At 34.2% G+C, this 19,525-nt stretch overlaps 1 protein-coding gene across 1 annotated transcript in view; it reads left to right on the top strand.

Annotated features, from left to right (window-relative positions):
- The window catches only part of LOC149794117 (tight junction protein 1-like), a 202,222-nt gene that overhangs the window by 4,341 nt on the left and 178,356 nt on the right, over positions 1-19,525 (top strand). Inside the window, exons 2-4 of the mRNA XM_089968094.1 lie at positions 17,518-17,731; positions 18,201-18,306; positions 18,835-18,861. Of these exons, the coding sequence (XP_089824220.1) occupies positions 17,518-17,731; positions 18,201-18,306; positions 18,835-18,861 (347 nt within the window). The remainder of the gene's footprint in view (positions 1-17,517; positions 17,732-18,200; positions 18,307-18,834; positions 18,862-19,525) is intronic.

Genomic DNA, 19,525 nt, shown 5'->3' with positions numbered 1-19,525 from the left:
TGGCTAGCATTCTACTTGCACATCTGACACCATCACATGCAAATCAAATGAGTTCAAGATCTACAGCATTAGAAACCTTCTACCATATACCTTCAAACAAACGCACATCATGTGAGTTCAAGATAAACAGCATTAGAAACTTATTACATTATACTTTCCAACAAATAAATTCTTATGAATTTACCTATACCTTCCAGCAAATAAGCTCATATGAATAGAAGATCTACCATATTGTAAACCTACTACCATATAACTTCCAACATGTAACTTCTTTTGAGTGATCCAGCTCATCAAAAACCTACTGCTGCATGGACATACGCATACCCTCCCTCCATTTTACCTATAAAAATATGGCCTAGATCTGTAAAACTTAATAGCTGATCGCTACATGTCTCCACTCCCCCCCAAAAAAACATTTCAGCAGTCACCCAATACTGCATGTAAACTCATGCTAGTACAAGATCTACCACATCACAAATCTACTGTATATACCTTCCAACATGCATGGACCCCAAGTGGCAGAGTGGTCTAAAGTGCATACCGTTACAGATCACTGACATCTCACCTGTCTGTGTGGGTTTGAGTCTTGGGCTCTGCCATTGTAGGTATGTAAGAAAGCATGTCAGTAGCTTCTGTTGGGTTGGTGGTTCTTTCCAGGGTTTTCCTGGGTTCTTCCTCGATCATTTATACTAGCCGACATGCATAGCCTATCTTGTGCTGAAATATGCCGTTAAACTCTATAACGACAACAATCTTCCAACATGCAACTCAGACATATCATGTCAGTAGTTTTCCAACACATCACTACTGTATACCTTCCAGCATGCATCAAATACATCACAGACCTACCACTGTATCATGGGCTTGAACTTTCATATGGGCTAACATGGATATGTGGGAAAGCTTGCCAGTAGCTTTCCATGGATCTGTGGATCTTCCCATAGGTTTTCCAGGTTATTCCTCCCAAAAATATACTGGCTGCTATGCATAGCATACCATGATGATCATGCGCTGGAAAATGGCATTAAACCCACAACAGCCTACTTCTGTATACCTTCCATCGTGTAAACTCTTGGTAGCATACTATATATAATAAAACAGTTTCTCATTTATAAACATTGATGAGATTAATCATATTTTTTCTAGAAGAGAAGATGCTGTCAAAAGGACAGAAGCAAATTTACTTACAGGTATCTACCATGATCTGTGGGTTATCGTTATCTACCATGATCCGTTGGTTACCAGTATCTGCTATGATCTGTTGGTTAACAGTATCTACCATGATCTGTTGGTTACAGTATCTACTATGATCTGTCGGTTAACAGTATCTACCATGATCTGTTGGTTACAGTATCTACTATGATCTGTCGGTTAACAGTATGTACCATGATCTGTGGGTTATCAGTATCTACCATGATTTGTGGGTTATCAGTATCTACTATGATTTTTCAGTTAACAGTATATACCATGATCTGTGGGTTATTAGTATCTACCATGATCTGTTAGTTAACAGTATCTATCATGATATGTTGGTTATCATTATCTACCATGATCTGTTGGCTTCCAGTATGTACTATGATCTGTCAGTTAACAAATATTCCTTTTTCATCCAATTTCAGTATCAATTAGAATAATGTCCATTACAAAAACGGTAAAATTTTAAAAAGAAAAGCAATACAGTTATTGTGCAGGTGAATATCTTGTTTCTGAGGATATCAGTGTGTTTCTTCTTCCTTTATATTTATTTTGAAATAAAAAAAATTTGAAAAGATAAATCTGGTTTGAATGACAGGAAGATCAGAAAGTTTAACTAGTTAGTGTCCAGTTGTATAATGATGTTTTTCATTTTGATTAATTAGACCAAAAAAATGGTTTACTAATGTAACTTTTGAGATACATGTTTTTATGAATTTCAGTAACGCTTGTATTTTGATGAATTATCGATGAAAATTAATTTTAAGAATTTCAGTTTTAGGAGAGAAGTCTTGAGACTGTCAACTCTGCAGGAGTTGTTTGAATGTACTGTAAACGTTAGAAGTAGTTATTTTTAGTAAATTTTCATAACTCTATTAAAATAGAATATTTGTGGCAAAGGTTTCGAAAGTTTGTAATAAATGTAATATAAAGTAATATATGTAATGGTTTTATGGAATTTTACTATTCTGGCATGTTCAGTTTCCATATCATTCAGAAAAATATTATGGTGTTTAATAATTTGATATAAAAAGTTTAAATAATTCTACAGTATTTAAGTTGATCTGCCTGTGTATAAAATGATCCCCTGGTGGTGACGCCATGTTGACCTACAACAGGATTTGTTTGAATTGTCAGTGGTGATGCCTTGTCTTCGCATCTGTCAGATTCAAAGGTAAAAATGTGAAAAATATTAGCTATGAGGTTACAGGGGTGAATGCATAGATTTATTATCATCTTCTTTAGCCAGAGGTTCCATGGAAGTACATGTATCACCTCCTTATGAACCCATGGTAATAAATGTCCAGTGCATGATTTTGCAGTTAATTTATTCATGAGAAAGACATGCGCTTTTCAGTTAATGAAATCGTTGGATAGATATGGATTTTACTTTCAAACAACTATGGGAAGAACCAAACCACAGAAACAACAACAGCTGAAGACTATTTTGATTGGGTCAGACAAATACATTGTACTTTGTTTGATCACAGTAATCCATTTTGACTGACCTGGCAATACAGTTAGGTAGTAAGTAGTGTTGTGTAAGAAGAGAGTTCATATCTAGGTGATGCGCTAAAAAAAAACCCTTGATTGGCGAAAAGGATTTGTTAGTGGCTATTTCAATTGAAAACTTAATATTTTATATAATGAAAATTTGACCCTTTAGAATTAGCTTCGTTTGGGGATTTTATTGGAAGAATTACATTATCTGTTTGTTTTATTAAGGTAAGTATAAATCTGCCTAGATACAAATATCAGTATATAAATCAGATATCAGTTTTTCATCTAAATTTTGCTGTTTTCATAACAGTCTTTCTGTTATTAAGCTACTGTATTTTGCAAGTCATAGAATTTTTTTTCCTGCTAGGAATTTGTGATCATTGACATCATTATTTTATAGTATGAAAGTTGTATGACACAATGGAAAAGTAGTTTTTAAATTTATAACTATAATGAACATGATGCTGTTTTTAACTCGACTAGCCATATACAAAAAGAGCTTATGACCTGACAAGCTGACTGATATTTTGTCCTTTCACACAAGCTTGTTTCTGCTCCTCTACCAAAAATACTAGGTAGATTCCCATAAAACTTATACACACACATTCATCTCAGGGTCTTGTTGGTCCCAAAGTGAAAATGATGCCATTCATTTGTCCAATATGGTTGCCACAGCAGTATATGTCAGATATAGGGTTTTCACAGAAAGTCTTTATATGACTCACGTTACTTGTTCAGTTCCCATAGTAAACCTATACAAACACAATAATATTAAAAATTCAATAAATAATTTCTGAGTGCCTATAATCAAATTTATATTTATTAATATAGATACATCCTTGATAACGGCTTCTGCGTAGTGAAAACTATATGAGCCACTGCATTTCCTGGATCTACATGTGGTTTCAGTACTGCACCAAAGAGTCAAGTGCTGATGCCAGTAATGAGTCTTCCAACTTAAAGTCTGTAAAAGGACCAAAATTCCATCAATAAAACACTTGATAGTTTTTGTCAGTTACAACTAGGATAAAATCTCAACTTTCATTATCAACTAATCCTGGCAAGCGTAATCCATACATACTCTATTTTATGTTCACCCATTTCTTGACTGGTTCCCATTTTTCCATATCAATAGAACTGCAAGTTGTATATGTTGTATAGTTGGTCTTAAATGAAATTGGTTCTGCTGGACATCCAGTATGGCTGCCACAACATACTGCATGTAAGATTTTTACCATTTTAATTTAGGCCTAATTAGATATTAGAACCATGTTATTATGATGGTATATTGTGAAGGAGTAGTGATAAGATTTTCATGGCAGCAATGGTGGACAACTGAAAATTACATTTAGGATGAATAGCAATAACAGGATTATCTTGTTGGTTCCAAATAAAACGTGTTCTTGGATATACAATATGGATGACACAACATCCATCTTTAAATCTTGTTATAGCTTCTTCTTCTGGACAGGTATCCACATGGGTTTTTCACCAGAAGACTTCTTGTAATATCTAGTAGATCCTAAATGAAAATGGTTCTGCTCTGATAGCCAGTGTAGCTGCAGAAGTGGCCATCTTGAAAATCCTGTTATTACTATTCAGTAAAAGATTTCTTATGATGATTAGTTGGTTCTAAATGAAAATGGTGCTGGGCTAACATCCATTATGGTCACCACAGCAGCCATCTTGAAAATCTTGTGGCATCTACTTGGTTTTTAATGAAAATCTTGCTGATGTGATATTCAGTATGGCCACAATTATGGCCGTCTTGAAAAAGAAAGGTATGTCAGCATTGAATTTTCAGCAGAATAATTCTTATGATTTGTTGGTACTAATCCAGTATGGCCACCATGGCAATCATCAGCAAAGACGTTCCAGCAGATATCTAGTTGTTCCTGATTAAAAATGAAAATGGTACCATTCTGACTTAAATCTTGTAGCTAATTCGCCAGAATGGATGGTCATATCAACATGGTGTTTTCAAAATAAGACATAATGTTGTCCAGTTTGTCCTAAATAAAAATAATGCTGATAATACATGTACATCCAATAAATATGGCTGTCACAGTTGCTAATTTGAAAATGATATCATTCAAGAATACATGTTTCATCATGTAGCAATTAAAAAGAAGAAATGGCCTACTCTTGAATTCCTAAAAGTACGTTTTGGACACTATTGTGTCATTCCTTCAAGGGACTCATGCTAGAATACAAGATCAGTTGAGAACAAGATTGTCAGGATTAAGTTCTTTGAGGCATTTTATGCAGTGCAACCCAATTCATCCTGATGAAATTGATCCTACCCTTTTTATGTGTATCTGAAGAACTTCAATTTTAAAACACTTAGGAAAAAGTCCACAGAAATTGCCTTATGTATGCCAATACATTTTGTGATAAATGGAGTATTTATATCAACGCTTCATTTGTTTCTGACAAAGTTGTTACCATTCCATATGGATTTTTTAAAATACATTTTGAGGCTAGGACCCTACTCCATAAAATTATGTTTCCAAATGAAATTTTGTTGCAGGATTTAAACCAGAATCTTATAGTTAAGTAACCTTAGTTAGTGGGTGTCATTGCTATAGTTAAGTGGTCTTAGTGGGTTTTAATACTACAGTTAAGTAGTCTTAGTGGGTGTTAATGCTGTAGTTAAGTAGCCTTAGTGGGTGTTAATAATATAGTTAAGTAGTCTTGGTTAGTGGGTGCTAATACTATAGTTAAGTAGCCTTAGTAAGTGGACGTTAATACTACATTTAAATAGCCTTAGTGGGTGTTAGTGCTACAGTTAAGTAACCTTAGTTAGTGGGTGTCAGTGCTACAGTTAAGCAACCTTAGTTAGTGGGTGTCAATGCTACAGTTAAGTAACCTTAGTTAGTGGGTGTCAATGCTACAGTTAAGTAACCTTAGTTAGTGGGTGTCAATGCTACAGTTAAGTAGCCTTAGTTAGTGGGTGTCAATGCTACAGTGTTGATGGTAAAGAGCTTCATGTGTAAAGGTGGCCAGATGAGGTTAATGAGTTAACTATAACATTTATAATGGCTTATTAACTGAGATATTAAACTAACATAAACATTGGCTAAATAACACTATTTAACTGTAGCATTAAAACCCACTAACTAAGGCTACTTAACTGTAGCACTGACACCCACTAACTAAGGCTACTTAACTGTAGCACTGACACCCACTTACTAAGGCTACTTAACTGTAGCACTGACACCCACTAAGGCTACTAAACTATAGTATTAACACCCACTAAGGCTACTTAACTATAACACTGATACCCACTAACTAAGGCTACTAAACTATAGCATTAACACCCACTAAGACTACTTAACTATAGTATTAACACCCACTAAGGCTACTTAACTGTTGCACTGACACCCACTAACTAAGGCTACTTAACTATAGCATTAACACCCACTAAGACTACTTAACTATAGTATTAACACCCACTAAGGCTACTTAACTATAACACTGATACCCACAAACTAAAACTTCTTATCACTGTAAAATGATATTAACACCCACTACAGTGATACCAAATAATGTAGACATTATATAGTGATACCAAAAAATGTACATCAGGAAAAACTATATTTGGGACCCTTTTTGTTAGGTAAAAGATTACCAGTTTAGGAACCAGAGTATTGTTTGTGTCCCTATTTTAGACGTTTTGGCCTAAGATCTAAAGCAGACTGGTCTGAACTGCACACAGACAGATGAACCTTTGCTAAAAGTAGGACAAGTTTGAGATTTGGAGTAAAAAGTGGTCAGGACATGAAAATATGAGTCCAATATGAGAGAGAAAGAAAGAAGTCTCATTTTCACCTTTCTACACATGGACAAGTGAAACAGATAATCTTTAATAATGTCTTATATAACTTGTGCATCTGGCTAAACAAAAATCTCTCTGAAGAAGGTTAATTGGATGCATTCAGAAGTAACCACACAAAAAATTTCCTTCCCCTTCTTTAGGTGAACTTGAAATTGAAAGATTCTCTAAGGGTTAATGCGTTGAGTAGCCCAAGTTATTAACCCAGTGCTATAAGAAGTCATTAATGTTATAGTTCACCAGCATGGGTTATTAAACCAGTGCTATAAGAAGTCATTAATGTTATAGTTCACCAGCATGGGTTATTAAACCAGTGCTATAAGAAGTCATTAATGTTATAGTTCACCAGCATGGGTTATTAAACCAGTGCTATAAGAAGTCATTAATGTTATAGTTCACCAGCATGGGTTATTAAACCAGTGCTATAAGAAGTCATTAATGTTATAGTTCACCAGCATGGGTTATTAAACCAGTGCTATAAGAAGTCATTAATGTTATAGTTCACCAGCATGGGTTATTAAACCAGTGCTATAAGAAGTCATTAATGTTATAGTTCACCAGCATGGGTTATTAAACCAGTGTTAATGTTATATATGTATGGCAAAACTTATTAATCTAGTGTGAATCTGAATGTTAGGTAGCTTAAGTTATTAGGCCATTGTTAATCTGATAGTTAAATGGTATTAGTTATCAAGACAGTGTTAATGCTATAGTTAAGTATTAAGACAGTGTTAATGCTGTAGATAAGTATTAAGACTGTGTTAATGATATGCTTAAGTATGAAGGCAGTGTTAATGCTATAGTTTAGTATTAAGACTGTTAATGCTATATTTAATGCTATAGGTAAGTATTAATACTATGTTAATGCTATGGTTAAGTATTAAGACAGTGTTAATTATATAGTTAAGTATTAAGGCATTGCTAATGCTATAGATAGGTATTAAGGCATTGCTAATGCTATAGTTAAGTATTAAGACAGTGTTGATGCAATAGTTAAGTATTAAGACAGTGTTGATGCAATAGTTAAGTATTAAGACAGTGTTAAAAGAAATAAATTGTTTGTTGATTTTACTTGTTTCATTCTCTTTTGTCTGGTACATATTTTATGACCTAGAGTTCAGAGAGGGTTATTTTTAAGAAAACAAAAGTAGAGTTTTGGTGTGATGAGCAAGTTTTACACATATGCTCCATTTGTTGTATGATTTTGTAAAATTAATTTGAGTCCAAAAGGTGCCCATTTTATAGTATACTTCATGCATGGTGTGACTCTGGTGCCTTTACTGGTAACAGAATATTAAAATCTAGGAATATCTTTTATGGTTATTTTTATGTTTGTACCATAATATCAAAAAGTTACTTAGCTTAAACTAAGATATGTATGTTAGTATAAATTGATGTTCATTTGTCACTTTTATGGTAGCCAGAAGGGTTTGAAACTGTCACTGTCAGTATATTGCAGAATGGTTTTAGTGGGGAATATTACATTTATAAAAAATTTACTAGGATTGAAAAAAGTTAATTTGGAGCCATTTCCATGAAACGATAGTAGTCATTTTTAAGTTGGAGACGATATGATAAAAGTAGAACCGGATAGTTACCTTCTTTTAGCTTACTTACAAGGCAGAGTACAAAGGGGAAAAGGCATCAGTCTTTTTATCACACACAAATACACATCCATAAGACATTTTTATGACAATAGAAGTCCATGCTCAACCTCAAAAAATGCCATAAAATGAATAGAAGATATATAGAGAGTCAAAGTTTACAAACATTGGTATCAAAGAAAAGAATATAGATTTTAACGCGTACGTCACCTCTGTATGAAATTTCCCACTTGTTGCCCCTCAGTTAGGATCTCCCTCTCCACACAGGCTGTGTAAGCAAGCCACAGCTCAATTCAAACAGTAGTGATTACCTGCATGGGTTTTTACTTAGAAAACTAGGTCAGAAAAGTTTGAGATTACTTTTCCAAGCGATAGATATAAAATCAGTAGACGCTAATGGTTTATCATACATCTAAGATAAATTGTGTCTTAAATGTACAAACAATGACGTGAAAGAAATATACGTTTTATCTCATAGGTCATACTTGTAGTAAATTCCCCACCTTGCAGCCCCTTAGGTATAATGTCACTGTCCCCGCAAGCAGAGTGAAGTCGTAATTCTGTTTAAACAGTAGTGATTACCTTAGCAAACTAGGTCAGAAAAGGTGGAGTTTACTGTTTCCCAATGATACATGTAAAATCAGTTATATACAGTTATACTCTCTTTCTTTGCCTTTGGATATAATTTTGTGACCAATTTGCAGGTAAGAAAGTAATTATTTGCCATTCAATAGTACCGGTATACTTGAGGTCAAAGACGGAGTTATCTGTATTACATTGATTGCCATAAAATTTTGATGTCGTTCGTTTCGCTTCAGCAAAGAGGACCATATTAAACTATCAACAAAGCTATACAGTACACCTGCATGGTGTTACATATTTGAAATTAATCCGAGTTGAAGGCGACATTTACAAAGCTTAAAATGTAATCTAATCAGTAACAAATTTCGTTTGGTAATGCACTAAATAATTTGCATATGCTTGTTTAAACAAAATTATAAAGTGAGAGAGAAATTTATTAATCTTAGACGCGGATTTTCATGTTGTCCATGGGGGGGGGGGGTACTTTAGGATACAGATTCTCAACTTAGTTTTAAAAAAAGGCCATAATTGCTTTACCATTTTAATTATTTGGATATTAAACTATTTTTCTTCAGCTGATTTCACGACTATTTTCAATGGTTTTAAAAACACTTTTAACATTGTTGGCAATATCATGCCAAGGAAATTTGAGCGTAGTTGTGGTGTCCCTTTGCTTCTCACTGAACATTTTCATTTCAGTACAATATCTGAGTTTTTCTACCACTCCCAATTACCAGACTTCGTGTACGGCTTGCACGTGTGATAAGGAATAGGTATCATTTTCAGTGTCAGTGTCACTGGGAATGAATGCTAGCTTTTCTTCGTTCTAAGCATGAGTCATTTGATGAGACGATTTATTCTGTGGCATGCTCACTTGATCCTTTGATCTTGTGTCAAAGTCGTAAACTGTTTTGTTTAGGTTTGGGTTAAAAAAAGTTGTCCCATTGCTAATACTTGAAAAATTCTTTGCTAGATCTTGTTCATACTCTGGCTAAATAAATATGAAACGGAGAATTCATTATATGGCACGCTTGCTTGCTCCTTTAATTATGGGTCAAAGATACAGAGAAAATGTCTTTAAAAATTAGGAGAATGGGTTTGTTTGTTTGTTGTGTTTTTTCTTCTTCTTCTTTTTTCCTTCTTTCTTCTCTTTCTTTTGATGATATTTTCTAAGCCCGTGGTGGATTTTGTTCAAACTCGTAATGAATCAATATGAAGCCAAGACAGATTTTTTTGTGTGAAATGCTTGCTTATTTTTTTACTTTGGAGTTATATATTTTGCAGCAGTACTTTGAGGGTTCAACCTGCATACCTTGACCTTGTTTAAAAGAACTCACTAAATAGTTACCAGTTTTAAGAAGTTATGTATAACTTGTCCGTGTGGTTTGTGTCCCATTACATAACAGTATAAAGGTGTGACTGCACCGCTCATCTAGTAGTTGAAACGTCCACCTCGGATGCGAGAGGTCATGGGTTCCATCCCCGGCTGAGTAATACCAAAGACTTACAAAAATGATAGTAACAGCTACCTCGAATGGCACTCAGCATTAAGAGGTAAGTGTTAGGACTGGTCAGCATTGTGTCAGGATAATGTGACTGGATGGGACATCGTGCTACATGTCTGCTGCATAATTCCCCAGTGCTACACATCACTGTAAACTGTCACACTGCAGACATTGTAGCAATATGACTGAATTTTTTTTTTAAAGCTAGATTAAAAATCCAAATAACACAGACACGCACACAGTTTATAAAGGCAGAATTGTAATCATGATATATCGATTTCTTCTTTCATAAGTGTTCACTTGGATAAATCATTTAGTTATTCTAATTTACCGGCGATTTCAAGATCACACTTAGGTCAGTGATACTAGCCGCTCAGTGGGGGCCCCGAGTGGTCTAAAGCGCTCACCGTTCCGGATCACTGCCATCTCACCTCAGTCTGCGTGGGTTTGAGTCCAAGGCTCAGCTAGCATGGGTACATGGGAAAGCCTGCCAGTAGCTTCTCATGGGTCGGTGGTTCTTCCCTGGGTTTTCCATGGTTCTTCATCCACCAGTTATACTGGATGCCATGTATAGCCTATCTTGTGCTGAAAAATGGCGTTAAACCCTAGAACAACAACAACAACTAGCCGCTCAGTTCTGATCTTGCATACGGCATATTTTACACATTCACACAATCTCTCTCTCCCTCTCTCTCTCTCTGATTAGCCTGGCCAGCTATTATGGTGTGACCATAGGCAAGGTAAATTCACATTGCCAAAAAATGACCAAATTGTATTGCAGTCATGTAAAGCACCAAATCTTACTAAGTCTATTATAGTACAGGTAGAACATGCTTTGAATAAAGACAAAGGTTGATAAGATTGTTTGAAATAATTCTGTCATAAGGTCAAAGGTTAATCTCACTGGTAGCAATGAGAAATGTGACATTTTATTTGTAGACTACATTAAATTTACTGACTTTTAACATTTAAGCTATTCTATGCACCATCATATTTTCCTCACAAAATTGGTACTTGTTAATATTTTGTTCTCCTTTATGATACATACCATTTTGTAATATTTGTGTTGTATTTACCCACAAAGATATCTATTCCAATAAGGCCATGTAAAAAAGTGTATCTGGTTCTGATAGATACTATTTTAACTTTTTTAAATTGGAAAAATGGTTCCGCATACACATACCTAGTTGAGGAAAACAAAATTAACAAAGAAATATTACTATGATCAGAGGATGTTAATGACACTTTCTTAAAAAAATAAAAAATGTTCATACAGATCAATTTAACCACAACCATGCCTATTTTCTATTATTTTGTTGTTGTTGTAGGGTTTAACGCCATTTTTTAGCACACAATAGGCTATACATGGCAGCCAGTATTAATGGTGGAGGGAGAACGCAGGAAAACCACGGAAAGAACCACCGACCCATCTGTTATTTTGCCTAAGCACCCAGTGGATTCATGAAACTCCAACATAACTGCACAATCAATCTCAGATTCTAATTAACTTAAAATAACTAAGCTATACCTTTAGACACAGATGTCTTTAAATATTTATTATTTACTTTCTAACAATTTAACAAAGATGGATAAGTTATGGGGGAGGAGTTGTGTTTTTTGTGTTGCTTTTATAAGTGGTATAAACTGTCAGTTGCAAGTACAGCAAGTAACACCAAAGAGTGTTATGTGAGATATATTATTGGCAACTGACAGTTTGTACCATGATAAATGTAGAAAAAACAATTGTAAACTTTTATAAACTCACATAATTGCAATTCTTTATATATTTTATTCATCCCTTTGTTTTTATTTTACTGTTTTCAACATATTTCACATAGTTTACAACCTTATGAGTAGTTGTTGAGAGCTTCTGGTCAATGGCTATTTACAGAATGGGGGATTCTCTATCAACGTTATAACAGTGTCGGCAACAAACAAGTAATTCCTCCAGTGTTAGCTGATTCCAGTCTCTGGACATTGTCTTAACATTGTATCTAAATTGGTACAAGTATTCTGAGTAGAAGCACCTTATTCAAAGCAAAGGATGTGTTGTTTTGTTGGACATAAAAAAAAGACTTGAAGATCAGATGCTTTCATGGACAGATTCATCATGATTTTACCAGTTCATTATTGTCTAGACTCATTATTATCCAATTTTCATTTCTTTAGAGTAGTTTTCATGATCATTAAAAGACTCAGCTAACTACAGGGTATCCTTACAAATTAAATTAAGACTTGGTAAATTATTGCAGTGATGGGGGTGGGGTTGGGTCAGTAGTCACACAGAGTGGGTCATAGATCTTGACACTAACAGTGGGGAGTGAAAAGATCTAATCTCAGACACCCCACCCCACATCAGGGTAACAGTGTATGACATTGGGTCCAAGTGTTAGAATGTTAGTGTTTGGACTTAACCCTCTATCTAATCCGATCCCTATCCATTTATCTTTAGTTTTAATTTCCCTTAAATGAGCCCCATATAAATTGCTATAGCCCCAATATTTTTCTTTGTAGATTTTAAATTATCCAGCTCTGAGATAGGAGCCTTCATATAAGAAATTATACTTTTTAAATCATTTGGGTTTGTGGTCATCTGTCTTCTTTGAGAGATTTACACAGTGTTGGTTTGTGGTTGTCTGTCTTCTTTGAGAGATTTACACTGTTGGTTTGTGGTCATCCTTCTCTTCAATTGGCAGGTGACTAAAGTTTTCCTGGTTCATTCAAAATGCGTGATGACTTGGCTTGTGAAATCGCATCCTTTTCAAAAAGCGTGTCAGATAATGATGGGTTGATACGTCCAGTGTCATCATGTATGAAAATTGTTTCTGATATCGCATATTTAGCAATATTTTCAGAATTCTGTCATTCAGAGCATAAAAACAGCATGCTGAATACTGGTAACACTAGTGTTTTGTTTATTTAATTTACATTGTTTGCATGTTGTCTTTTTATTCAGTAATTGCTATGGATAATTGTATTTTGCACTTGACCTTGTCCACAATCACAGTCATGTTATACCTGACTAGAGGCACTAATGATTTTTTTTATTTTGTAAACAAATAATACATTTTTAATATTTCCCTTGACACATGGGTTAAATATTCAGACCATTATCAATAGTGCTAAACATATTTAATTGGGTCTGTGTGTAATATAATGAATTTCCCCCTACAAATACATAGTCTTTCTGATGTTTACCACATAATTTTAGTAACAGACTGTTCTGGAAATGAACTTTCTTTTGTGTTTTAGTTTTTTATATATATATATAATCTTGTTTATTTGAGAAGTTACTCATTCCTGCAATAACACCTGAAGCAGAACTAAATCTTATTGTTGCATTTAGTATTTCACCTAAGTGGAATTTATTTATTCAAAATATTTATTCACTGGAAATACAAAGTGCCCTGAAATAGTATTCTTAGACCGAAACATTATTTTGGAATTATAGTGAATTCAGACAAGAACATCTTGGATTATATTATTGTGATTAATTGAAAGACGGTTAGCACTTATAACACTTTAGTGCACTGGTCAAGACTACAGGCACTTTGAGACCCTAAGCACAGTATCTTATTTTGAATACCTCTGGAACTTGATTACCACTTTATTCATTTAGGACTGGTGATAAAAATGTCTGGATTATATGGGATTTAATTCATAATACTGTAAGTTCTATTTAAATTTTCACCTTGTACTCTGGGGAAGTAAATTATTTGTTGAATTTTACAAAACTTATAAGTTTAAGACCATAGAGTTTTAATAGAAAATTGAGGGTTCATGTAGGGGGATGCAAATCTCTGTAAAATATTTCAGAAAACTTTATGTTTGAAATTCAAGTTCACTTTGTTTTTTGGTATTTTTAAGTCACAGGCGTTATTATTTTTCTTCTCTTCGTGTTTGTTATCGTCAGTGTCTTAGATGACTTCAAGCAAGAAACATACAGGATAATAACTGGAAAAACTAAACTAGCAAGCAGTTTTGGAAGGTTTATAGGACCCAAACCAGCAACCATTAACTGCTTTAACTGCCACACCACCGAAGATCTACACCACGTATTCAATATATGCCCAAAATATCAACTCGCTCGGAAAATATTTATCAAAAACCAAAAAGAGATTGGATTACCACACACATATCCAGAGTTACTTATGGACTCTAATAAAAATAAACAATCAGCATATAAAAATATAAATCAATTCATAGACTCAGCAGGACTTAGGAACAAAATGTAATTACTATCCCCACAAAACCAAAAGACCCAGTAACTAGCTAAATAAATGTAGAAGCCACCACATAAAAAACCATAACATATCATTCAATTTTATAAAAGTATTAATAAATAATTCACTTACGAAGCACCTATAAAAAACTAAGGAAACCGCAAAATCGGATGCCCTAGATGTCCTTAACGAACCGAGTAATCAGCTAGGATTCCTGTCCTAGATGTCCTTAACGAACCGTGTAATCGGCTAGGACTCCGGTCTCTTGCTAAATAAAGTATAAATAACATTCAGTCTCTAAAAACATCAATTAATAAATAACTTAAAGAGGTAATATCTAAAAACTTATAAATAACATAACGTAGGAAACACACCCTAAACACCTCGACTAGTAATACCATAATAATCTTGAAAATCTCTCTTCATACATGATATCTACTAAGAACCTCTATAAACAGCATAGAACATCCCCCCTCCTTTTAGAACATTTTGAAGAGGAAAAAAAAAAATCTCAAAAAAAAAAGAAAAAAAAAAAGAAGGCAAATGCAACAAGAAAACAGTGATGTAAAGCAAGCAGGACCATTCCCGAGCCCTCCTTCCCACTAATGACAGCCAACCATTCAACTGTAGGGACCTTTATGGACCCACAGATTGAGGCCAAACTATCAGGGTTCCTTGAATCCATAAAAGCCTGGGGGAGGTGGCACCATCCCTTCCCCAGGAACAACTAGCAGGCTGCAGTGCAGTCAGAAAAAAGTGGCACATGCACAATTGTGCGAACGCTACTGTAATTAAACTCAACAACAACAAAAGCAAGAAACTGTGCATATTGCTTATGACTTTATCTCTACCAAGAATTGTGACTCGGAAATAGTGAAATAGGTCAAATTTAGATGATATAGGTTTTATAGCAACTCTTCTTTATCCTTACAACTCTGAATAAACCTGAAACAGTCAATTGTAAGTATGTGTAATGTAAGTCAGGTGAGAATAACATATCAGGCCCACTTGGTCTTCTTGGTCTGTGTTATCCTTTGGATTGAAAAACTGATTATTAAATTCCCTGGAGAATAGAATTTCTGTTGCATTTCAGGGAGCCATCTATTCAAAAATAGATGCATTATTACATTTGAATCAAGGTCACTACAATGAATATATAAGCAGTTGGAAAGAATGAAGGGATTTAATTTTCCAGAAACTACTTAAATTACATGCTTATAGAAGGCTTGATATGTGTAGATTTGCATGTCGTGATTGTCTAGTGTAACAAATTAAACATGACATGGCACTGATATTATTTAGTTTTCTTAATGGTCAATTTTTAAATTTCTGACAGTCATTTATAATGTTTATGCATGCCAGGTATCTTCATTTTTAGTCAAGGGGAACATTTATATTAGGGATTGTTACTCATTTCACATCTATGAACGTTTCATAATAAATTTGTATTTTGGAAGTTTTAACGGGTACATAAAGCTTAATATTAGGGACAGTATCAAATGAAACTTAAATTGTTCATTTTGTTTGTTTTCTGTTCAACATAACTTTTCATATTCAGTTATATTAATAGTGTTATATTTTTATTACTAGTAAATTCCTTTCCTTGAATAATTTTGCATGTATGTGTACATCTGTGAATTTTATGCAGACATTCATTAACAAGTTCTGCAGATTGAAATAAGGTCAAGATAAACTTTTTTGGGCATCATTTACTATTTTATTTTGGATCATGCATCATACATGTAATTGTAATTTGTATTAAAACACTAGACCAATGAAAACTCCGTCAATATGAAACAGTCTCTTATCTGACCGACAACAGTGCTGTATGGATCTGAAACAGTCTCTTATTATATGCTCATTTTGTTCTCCATTAACTTTGCATTGTCAGAATCGTTCAGTATTTTACGATATTGCACACCTTCATATTGCACTCATGTGTAGGACACATGTACCCAATAGTGTATTAGGAACTATTTTGTAAAAAAATTGTGTTCTCTCATGTAGCAGATGCTTTACGTTTTGGTTGATTAAATTTGTTTCTGAATGAACTAAAGCAGATGTTTTGTGGACTGCCACATACCAGCTACTTTGCTACATTCCATACACAGTATGACTCCAAATTTCAATTTTAAGTAGACAAAAATGCCATTTTCTTTCGAAACTTGTGTCTTGCGTGCTACAAGTTCAAATTTTTCTGGGCGGAGTTATCTGCGCATTAATATGTTGTTGTATAATGATAAATCTGTGCTTGTGTACTTAGTTTGGAATACGGCATACATTCATTTACGTTGTTTCTTGTAGTGTATTTTGTTTATATAAATAAGCCTTAGGTAAAATAAGAAAATGAGCATATACTAAAAAGGTTACTGCATTTGTACGGGAAAATATGAACTTGTTTTGTTGGATAGATATACTGCACTCCCAAGGTTGTGCAGTATACCTTACAAAAACTTGTTCATATTTTCCCATACAAATGTAGTAACCTATAAATATCAGACTGACAACAGTGCTGTATGGATCTGAAACAGTCTTATATCAGACTGCTAACAATGTTGTATGGATGTGAAACAGTCTCATATCTGACTCATATGTTTGGGTTCGAGTCTCAGATTCGGCCAATGTGGGTATGTGAGAAAGCTTGCCAGTAGCTTCTCAATGGTCGGTGGTTCTTTCTAGGGATTTTTCGGATTCTTCCTCCACTATTAATACTGGCCGCCATGTATAGCCTATCGTGTGCTGAAAAATAGTGTTAAACCCTACAACAACAACAACCACTCTTGGTGTCTGCATACACACACATTAAATCTTATACCTGTACAGCCTCAGTACATCTAAAATCATTCTTACAGGGTCCTGGGCAACCATTTTGTGTGAGTGTTATGGTACCTACATCCTGCTGAGGGAATAACTTTGTTGATGCATGTGTACATTATTTTTACTTTCTTGGCTAAATTGTGAATTTAGATCACCTCTACGTGTTTTATTGCACAGGCTGTTAAGTCAGATGCATGCATTCAATTTAACAAATGAACAACACTTAAGGAATCAGTATTTTTTCATCTATATTGTAGAGACTATACGAGATGAGAAAACTCCCACACAGGCATTACAGCTTGGTTTTGAGTTAGCCCTTAAAGAACGAGATGCCGTGCTGAGGGAGAACGCCCGTGCTATTGAAGAAAGAGATCTTGCTTTACGCCAGCTAGAGCAGCTGAAATCAGAAAGGGATCTTGCTCTAAATAGTCTTGAGAATTTGGCAGGGAAAACTTCCAAACTTTCCATTTCGTAAGTTCTGGTTTTACATCCCCACCCTTTCATTTTTTGCTTGTTTTCATATGTAAATAAAATTGAATTTTTGTTTGAAACATAATGAGTATGGAAGCTGAATTTTCAGGGCTAATTACCTTTAGACATTGCTTTGTCTTTTTTTTTTATCTTCTGTTAGGTTTGATTCCTAAATTGGTTGCAGAAATGACTTTTTCCCCACATAGTACTCATTTGCCATATTACCATCACCAGTCATAAAATACATCTTCAAACTGAGTGATATTTAAAGGAGAGATAAATATTTATATTTACTTTAAAGTAAAATTTAATGTATTGTCATTAAATTTTAAGCAAATATTCAAGATTGCTGTACATTTGTACCTTCTGCTAACTTGTTCTTTATATAATGTGTGTAAAATAATATAAATCATATAGCTTTCATTAATTCAGTGGGACTTAGATATTGATAACGGCTATTTTGGTGCAGGAAGACGACAGAAAATAGTCCATTACTAGAGAAGCGGTCCAAATCACCACTCAGGAAGAGCCATGAGAAGTTGAAGACAATGGATAGTGACACAGACATAGATGAGGTTAGTCATGGCTTTACTAATATAAAAATTCTCTCTTGATTCAGACCAACCAAGATTTCTGTGTTCTTATTACATTGACGCAGGAAATGCACAATATCATGGGTAATTAGATGTTTTCTTGCATCAGATGGAAGTTTGGAGTCATTGGCTGTGCTATATATCCTTTATTTTCCTCCATTAACTTGCAGTTTATCAAGTCTACTGATCAAAAAAGACTTTTTTTCTCAAGTCCCACATATGCAGCATTTTTTTGTAGTCATTTCATCCCATATAAAGATTTTCTTCAAATCCCTGTAACATTGTATGGAAAGCATCAAGCCCCTTATTCCCATGTCCACATATTAAATCCATTTAGCTTGACAGACCAATTCATTCTCAAGTCCCATTAATTTAGACCAAAATAAAAAAAAATTTGGACCACCTTGCTGTGAAAGATATTTTTTCTGATCCATAAATCCATGTTTATTTTCTAGTTTTATATACAGATAAAATTAAGTTTATTACTCGCATTATTTGTCTTCTGTCAAGGTGAAGACAAGTTTTAAAAGATCAAAGGTAAGTAAATAACCTCCCTTGCATGTCTAATTGTCTCTGTTGTTTTTAACTTGGTGTTTTTTGGATGCGAATAGAAAGGGGATATTGCATGCTTCTAGATCTTATAAAGACTCTTTGTTTAATAAGGGTGATGCGTTTTGTTTAATCACAGCAATGCATTTTGTTTCATCAGAGGGCTATTCATTTTGTTTAATAAGGGCAATGCATTTTGTTTCATCAGGGCTATGCATTTTGTTTAATCAGGGCAATGCATTTGTTTTAATCACAGCAATGCATTTTGTAGGGCAATGCATTTTGTTTGATCAAGGCTATTCATTTTGTTTAATAAGGGCAATGCATTTTGTTTAATAAGGGCTATGCATTTTGTTTGATCAGGGCAATGCAGTTTTGCATGTTATACATATACATAAAGTGGATAAAACAAGAACTTCACACAAAGAAACATTAAATTTTAAATTTGTTGTAAGTTGTCCTTCCAGCAATGCAGGCTTTAGGACCAGTGACATCTTAATAGACAGTTCTGAGTAGAATTTTGAAACTATTTTACTGTTGCCATTTTTTTCACAACTATCAATAGAGTTTACACTGTGTCATTTAATTGAGTTGCTGACAGTTGTTTTGTATTTAAATGAAAATTCCTCAGTTTGCATGCTGAATAGTTTTC

Source organism: Sinohyriopsis cumingii, chromosome 8, assembly GCF_028554795.1.
Source record: "Sinohyriopsis cumingii isolate HCF-2022 chromosome 8, ASM2855479v2, whole genome shotgun sequence".
In the NCBI taxonomy this organism is placed as follows: Eukaryota; Metazoa; Mollusca; class Bivalvia; order Unionida; family Unionidae; genus Sinohyriopsis; species Sinohyriopsis cumingii.
This window is presented reverse-complemented; position numbering and strand designations above follow the sequence as displayed.